At 45.5% G+C, this 7,774-nt stretch overlaps 1 protein-coding gene across 1 annotated transcript; it reads right to left on the reverse strand.

Annotated features, from left to right (window-relative positions):
* Nucleotides 1–1,068: 1,068 nt before the first annotated feature.
* On the reverse strand, nucleotides 1,069–7,384 carry LOC114632643 (cathepsin L1). Its single transcript, XM_028781232.1, has 8 exons — nucleotides 7,325–7,384; nucleotides 6,282–6,418; nucleotides 5,437–5,559; nucleotides 5,194–5,340; nucleotides 4,302–4,526; nucleotides 3,912–4,074; nucleotides 2,654–2,771; nucleotides 1,069–1,465 (listed from the first exon to the last, which is right to left on the reverse strand). The coding sequence occupies exons 2-8, from the start codon at nucleotides 6,405–6,407 to the stop codon at nucleotides 1,363–1,365; spliced, it is 1,005 nt and encodes a 334-aa protein (XP_028637065.1). The 5' UTR covers nucleotides 6,408–6,418; nucleotides 7,325–7,384; the 3' UTR covers nucleotides 1,069–1,362.
* Nucleotides 7,385–7,774: the final 390 nt, after the last annotated feature.

The following is a 7,774-nucleotide window of genomic DNA, read 5'->3' on the forward strand; positions in this document are numbered from 1 at the left end:
ACACCTTTAATCCCAGCACTTGGGAGGCAGAGGCAGGTGGATTTCTGAGTTCAAGGCCAGCCTGGTCTACAGAGTAAGTTCCAGGACAGCCAGGGCTACAGAGAGAAACTCAAAAAACACAAACAAAAAAAATCAAATCTATATTATGATTCATAACAGTAGCAAGATTACAGTTATGAAGTAGTAACAAAAATAATTTTATGGTTGAGGTCATAACAGGAGGAACTATATTGAAAGGTCAGAATTAGGAAAGTTCAGGTGACTGTGTTGAACAATTTATTCTTGGTCTTCTGGACTGTCAAGTTTTGCCCGATGTAAGACTTGAGCTGGGTTTAATATTACGTTTTTCATCTTAGCCTTTAGAAGGCTGAGGGAGATCATGGGCTTAAGGCCAGCCTGGGCTACATAGCAAGACAGTTTTTTGTTTTTGTTTGTTTGTTTGTTTATTTATTCATTTATTTGGTTTTTTCGAGACAGGGTTTCTCTCTGTAGCCCTGGCTGTCCCAGAACTCACTCGGCTGGCCTCAAACTCAGAAATCCACCTGCCTCTGCCTCCCAAGTGCTGGGATTAAAGGCATGCGCCACCACTGCCTGGCCAGCAAGACAGTTCCCAACAATAATATACTGTGTATTTTAAAGTCAGCTAGAAAAGTTCAATAAAGTAATAAAATATTTGAGGTGAGCTTATTAGCCCTATCAGATCATTTTGTAGTATACACAGATCAAACACATTATATTGTATTTTATAAACATATGCAATTATATGTCACTTAAAACCAGTGGGGCTGGCAAGATAGCTCAGTAGTAAAAGGCACCTGTGGCCCAGCCTCACAATCTGATTTTGATTGCTAGGACCAACACTGTAGAACTGAGTTGTTTTCTGACCTCCACACCTGTGACATAGCATGCATACTACATTTACCACATATACACAAATAAAGAAAAAACAATTATCCTATAAGCTAGATTCACTTACACCTGTCACCTTTTTCCAGCTGTACCAGGACAACCCCAGTCAGGGCACCTCGAATCAGTCTTTAGTCCCAAAAATTTGTCAACACATACACATACGCTGAGCTAAAATTTATTTTTAAAAGGTAAAGAAAGTTTTATACAACCTTTATAAAACAAATATTCCAGACTCAGAATTGAGCATTAAGTGTTCAATATTATAAAGCTGTTTATAATAGGAGTTTTAAGTAGTGATAACATTTAACCCATGTAAAAATGTCAACAGACTTCAAATCATGACTTGGATCCTCAACGATTCAAGTACCATGGTCTCACTCAGTAAGGGTTTGGTCAGTTTTAAGATGAATTCTTTCGGACATAGTGTCCATAAGTCCTCATTACCGCTGTCCATCAATTCACGGTAGGATAGCTGGCTGCGGTGGCTATCCCACAGTGGTTGTTCATGTCTTTGGCTATTTGGAAGTAGCCATCCATACCCCATTCAGGACCCCAGCTGAAAGAGATCCAAGGAAAAATGAGAGGTTCATACTTAAAAACAGGAGCGCACTTACCTGAGGGCTCTAAGATCTGCACATAGAATATACAGAGGCACTCATTCCTATGGGTCTTAATCTGTGTGGAAGCAGGAGGCAGACACTGCTACTTCCCTCTGTCACTCTCTTATTTTGAGATAGGGTGGCTCACTGAACCTGGAGTTCACAGACCTCCAAGTGCCCAGAACTGGGGTTACAGTTGTGTTTTGCAGTACATATTTTGAGTGCTATGATCCAAGCATACATAGGTTCTCATGACTGAGTGGCAAGTACCTTATCCACTGAGTCATTGCCCAAGCCCCTCGCTTATTTTGAGACAGGGTTTTGTGTAGCCAAGGTTAACGCCAATTCTCTAAATGCATGACACTAAGGCCAGTATTGGGATACAGACATGCACCACCATGCAGGTTGTATGTGGTCCTGGGAATTGAACCCAGAGTCTTGTGCATTGTAGGCAAACACTTTGCCAACTATGCTACACCTTAGCTCCCTCTTTTAACTTTTAAGAGGAAAATGAGGCGAACTAGGAGCTTAACAGAACAGTATGTCTCCATATTCTGTTACGTTATCTCAACGAAAGATACTCAGTTGTGAAAATCAATCCTGACAGGCTTTAAAGGTTCTGAGATCTGAGAGCAAAATGCAGATACTGAAGGGAAGCACGCAGCTGTAACTTCTGCTGGTTATCCCTTGTTGAAAACTAGAGAAACAAAGAAAAGCATGCTGAAATCATATAGCCTTACTGAAATTTTGGGGCCAAGTTTGGAAACATTCACCATTACAAATATGTGTAAGTCTCCTGAACAAGCTTAGTTTAGACTCTTTTTTTTTTGGGGGGGGGGGAGGGGGATTCGAGACAGGGTTTCTCTGTGTAGTCCTGGCTGTCCTGTAACTCACTCTGTAGACCAGGCTGGCCTCAAACTCAGAAATCCGCCTGCCTCTGCCTCCCAAGTGCTGGGATTAAAGGCATGTGCCACCACTGCCCGGCTAGTTTAGACTCTTAAGCGCAAATCTTTCACTCTAAATGAGGAAAGCCTCCAGGATTTTAAAACTTAAACATCTGTGGACTTGCATTTAAATATTGATTCCCCCCCCCCCCCCCAATGAATTCTCTTTTCAATTACAGTATAACATTTAGAGTCTTTTACCTGTTCTTGACAGTCCAATATTTGTTCTTATTTGAATCTGTTCCTTCAAATCCATAGCCAACCAACAGAACCCCATGGTCGAGGTCCTTGCTGCTACAGTTGGGTTCATAGTAGATGCCTGGCAGAGAGAAATGAACACTGAGTAAGTAAGAGGTTTTAGTCATCACAGGACAGAAGCCCATTCTATCCCCCACAATCTCAAAATTCTGTAGTGTCACAGATCCTAAACTGTGTAGAAGATACTAGACAAAAAATAGTAGTGGCTATGCTGGGTGTGTGGTGCATATCAGAACTTTAGAGGCAGACAGTAGCTCTCTTTGAGTTCAAGGCCAGCCTGGTATATATAGAGAGTTTCAGGCTAGCCAAGGTGACATAGTGAAATCTTATCACAGTTATTTGAGGCAGAGTTTTATGTAAGTCCAAGCTGCTCTCCCAACCTGCTATGTAGCCAAAGATGGGGTGAACTCCTGAACCTCCTGCCTCCTAAGTGTTGGGATTACAGGAATGAACACCATGCCAGGTTCATGTAGTACCCAGACTGAACCATTCTTTAAGAATGCTGGAAAACACTGCGCACTGAGCTATAGACTCACTCCTCTCAATTAAAAAATATTCTATTGTTTTAAAGACTATAGTGGTGGGATCCATCTTCTAGACAGATTAACAATAAACATAACTCCCGCTACTCTTAAATCTAAAGAAAAAGTTTATGGACAGAAAAGTGCTCTCCCTCCCTCCCCTCTTCTTCCTTATAATTAAACCACATGCTCTTTAAAGCCCTAATTATAGCAAGAAAAAAAATCTTTTGGAAAAAGATCCAGTTGTTGGAGATTTATGTAAATTATGTTCTATCTGTAGAGTAATTCGCAATATTAAAAGAAATATTTCAGATGGTGAGATGGCTCAGCGGGGAAAAGTGCTTGTTAACAAGGCTCAGGGCCTAAGTTTCATTCTGGAACCACATACAGCGGAAAGAAATGATTCCTGCAAGTTGTCCTCTAATCCCAGTCCCCCAAATGAATGCATTACAACATTGAAAAGCAGAGAGTGCTGGAGAGTTGGGACAGTAGTTAAGTGTATTCACTGTTATTACAGAGAATCTGAGATTGGTTCCAGAACCATAATAGATGGCTTACAATTGCCTTAGTCCAGCACCAGGGGAGCTAATGCTTCAGGACTCCTAAGGGCATCTGCACACGACCCTCCCCCAACACAATTAAATCACCAAAGTCAGGGAGGTGCTAATTCTGACCATTACCTGAACTATAGAACTGGAGAGATGGATGGCTTGCATCTATGGCGACAGAAATAGGCCCCACAGTTGCCACGGCCTTCATGAGGGCTTTCTCTTGCTGAGGGATATCCACGAACCCCGTGTCATTAGCCGCAGAGAACTCGGCTCTGTATTTACAAATTCCATCCTTTGAAAGTTAAGGGAGAGACTTGATCAGAACTGCTTACCTCTTAGAACATGAGATCTAGAAACAAAACAGTGATTTGCAGCTCATGGGGTGAGGTCAGTACTCAGAAATCTTCTCTTGGAATAGAATATGCTGTGAGTTACCCACTTAAGTATGAACTCTGAAAACCACATCTGGTAATGTTTCCTTTTCTGAAAACAAAGCTGGTGATGAAACAAACCAATTACCTTCGCTTCATAGGGATAAGACTCCTCTGAGTCCAGACCTCCATTGTCCTTAATGTACTGGAAAGCATAATCCATCAGGCCTCCGTTACAGCCCTGATTGCCTTGATCATGAGAACAGTCCACGAGGTTCTGTTCACTCAGTGAGACCAGTTTGCCAGTCTTAAGGAACATCTGTCCTTCTAGGCTGCCCGATGCGCTAAACGCCCAACAAGAACCACACTGGCCCTGGAGAGAGAAAAAGGCTTATAAGAGAAACAGCACAACAGCCTTTAGACATGCATACTTTGTTTGTTTGAAACAAGGTCTCACAGGGCAGTGGTGGTGCACGCCTTTAATCCCAGCACTTGGGAGCCAGAGGCAGGCAGATTTCTGAGTTTGAGGCCAGCCTGGTCTACAGAGTGAGTTCCAGGGCAGCCAGGGTTACACAGAGAAACCAAAAAGAAACAAGGTCTCTCTGTGTAGCCCTGGCTGGCCTAGAAATAGCCCTGTAGGACAGCCTTGATCCACCGGTCTCTTCCTCCCAAGTGATGGGATTAAAGGTGTATGCCACAGTTCCCTCCAGATATATACATACTGATATATTTAAAAAAAAAACAAAACAAAACCAGTAAACAGGAACCTGGGTGGGGTAATATATGCCCACAATCCAGTAGGGAGATTAAGGCAAGAGGATTCTGTGTTTGAGGCCAGTCTGGGCTGGTAGTGTGAGACCCTGTTTCATTCTAATAGACCAAGGAGCAGACAAAACAAAACACTGTGGTCAAGGCGACTACCAGTTGATGTCTGCTGGGGGAGGGAAATCATCTTCAGTGATGTGGCACTCTCCCTCCCCTCATCTCTTCCAAGTGTGGACCCCGGGGATCGAACTTGAGACTTCTCCCAGCCCTCATACCTGATTCTTCACAGGAGTTACACAACCCTTCTCTCTCCAGTCCACACTCTTGGGGAGCTGAAGCATCAGAGGTTCCTGAAAAATCTTCCCCTTCTTGTGCTTCTGGTGCCGATAGCCGTTCACCACCTGTCTGAATTCCTCATTGGTCTGCCAGGGAAGGGAAAAAAAAAGGTAGGAAAATGAGATAACGCCATAGAAAGAAAACAAGAGGAGAGGGGTCAGTCAGCATCGCGTCCCGCTCACCATGTCACCAAAGGCGTTCATCTTCATGGTGAAACCGTGCTTCCCGTTGCTGTACTCCCCATTGTGTAGCTGGATCATTCTCATGTTCTTCTCCCACACCGCTCTCCTCCACTCTTCCTCATTCTAGAAGCAAGCATGGAACTGGCAGTTTTCATTTTACGTTAAAAATACTGGGGGGGGGGGAAGGGCAGATGTTGGTTGGGACAGGCTTTTAATCCCAGAGGCAGAGATGGCGCTGGAGAGATGGCTGTGTTTAAGATCGTTTGTGGAAGACTCAGGTTTAATTCTCAGCATCCACATATGGTATTTTCTTCTAACTCTAGTTCCAGAATGTACACAGTACCCAGACATAAGTGTGGTGGTATACGTCACTAGTGATATATATTACATCCCACTAAATAAATCTTAACAACCATCTGACCAAGAGGACCTACTGGAAAAGGGACAGCTACACACTCTGAAAGGCATCACTCCTCCTGAAAACACACAAAGGGGTGCTCATACTCTGCTCACAATGGGTGTGTGATTGGGCTACTCCTGCTAAGAGCTAGCTTCTAAAGACTACTCTCTGGCTATAAACTTCTGAGAGTTAGAGAGGGGAGTTGGGGGGGGGGGTGTGAAAGAGAAAAGAAAAGCCAGGTGGGGGGCACTGGTGGCACATGACTTTAGTCCCAGACAGCCTAGTCTACAGAGCAAATTCCAGGACAGCCAGGGACACACGGGGAAACCCTGACTCAAAAAACAACAACAACAACAAAAACAACCCAACCAACCAAGCAAACACTTCCAAGGGCAAGGAAGACCATTCTCTCTAGACAATGTAAACACTACAAACAGTGTCATACCGTGCCATATAGTCTTTTGTGCGTGGACTTCCACTGATGCCACTGTGCACTAAATGTTTGATCGAATTTTGGAGTGGCTAAGGCTGTTCCCAAGCAGAGGACAGCCAGGAGGAGTAAAAGAGTCATGGTTCAAACACCTAGGGAAGGAAAAGAAGAGGAAATGATATCACGAAGCCTTTTCTTTTAAGGACAGATTCTCATGTAGTTCAGGCTTTCAACTTTTACGATGCCCCATCTCTCAAGTGCAGGGATTATAGCCATGAGCCACCATCCCAGCAGTAAACCAGTTCATTTAAAACCACCTTATCAGAATTGAAGCACCTTTACACGTGTCAAAAAATTTGGGTATGAGTGGAGAAAAACAAGACAGGAATTAATCTTTGATGGTTACTGGACTCAGCTACTGAAACGAAAACAGCCTAGTAGGCAAGTGGCAGGCATAGGGACTGGGATAAACCCTTTTCTCTTATTATAGTGCCACGGTAGTCTTGAGTCTCTCGATAGTGTATGCCTCAGAATCGTAGGATAACTAAGTCCAGGTCATTTACTGACAGTATTAGGTGACCCCAAGTGGGTATACAGGAATTCCCAGAGGGCAGGTTGCCATCACACACTTTAATGCACAGCTGCAAAACAGTCCGAACAGACTTTACAGAACTGAAGCCTCAAGGTGATGTCTCCTTAGGTGATCCCGGTTCGGGTTAGGGCCAGGCTGGGCCCGGCCGGGGGACTGGCGTCCGCTCCGCCCTAGCAGCCACCACCCACGAGTGTTATGGCGGCACAGGGAGCCCTGGGCCCGGAGACCAGCTTGAGGGGGTCCCGCTGCACCTTCGGGATCCGGCAGCCCGGAGTCACATGACCTGATGACGACCCGCTCGGTAACAAGGGCCTATCACTTCGGAGAGGCCGAGGGATACCTCCTGGAGATCCTGGCCCATCCAGGGGTCCCCAGTCCGGGTTGCAGATGCTGTGGTTCCCACACACGCTAGATTCTGCTACCTGTCCTCGCTCGCGAAGCGTTTAAACCCGCGGGGGTCACTCACCTGGGGCAGCTAGCTGCACACGCGTGGTCTGCAAACTCGGATCCCCGGAGGTTGCCGAGGTCCGAGAATCTGGAGGAGCAGCGCCGGGCTCGGGCTTTAAAGCCTCTCAGGCTGCGGCCCCGGCAAGGCCCGCCCCCGCACAGTCATTGGCTGTGCCTGCCTAGGGGCGGAGCCTGCGGGAATCCGGGCGCGTGACGCGGCCGGGTCGTAACCTGTCCTGTGGTGCGAGCCGCAGGGGCGAGGCTGACTCTTCTTTGGGGTCGGCGCCAGCGTGGTGCCATGGTTCCTCAAGATAAGCCTAGGAAAACAGGCCTGCTTCGGAATTTCCACCTCAGCCCTACTTTTTCTTTTGTATTAAAGTTATAGATTAAAATGTGCAGAGTGGAGAGTTGTATAGCCCGTGGTTTCTGTTTAACCCGTAACAATGCTGATCTAAGTGGAAGAAGACAG

Source organism: Grammomys surdaster, unplaced genomic scaffold (assembly GCF_004785775.1).
Source record: "Grammomys surdaster isolate TR1022 unplaced genomic scaffold, NIH_TR_1.0 375, whole genome shotgun sequence".
NCBI lineage: Eukaryota > Metazoa > Chordata > Mammalia > Rodentia > Muridae > Grammomys > Grammomys surdaster.

Bases quoted from the DNA above. Each gene is read 5' to 3' on its own strand.
- LOC114632643 (XM_028781232.1), bottom strand. From the start codon at position 6,407: ATGACTCTTTTACTCCTCCTGGCTGTCCTCTGCTTGGGAACAGCCTTA. The intron at 4,527-5,193 runs GTATGAGGGCTG...TTCTCTCTCCAG, and splicing joins TAACTCCTGTGAAGAATCAG to GGCCAGTGTGGTTCTTGTTG. The intron at 1,466-2,653 runs GTAAAAGACTCT...GATCTCTTTCAG, and splicing joins TATTGGACTGTCAAGAACAG to CTGGGGTCCTGAATGGGGTA.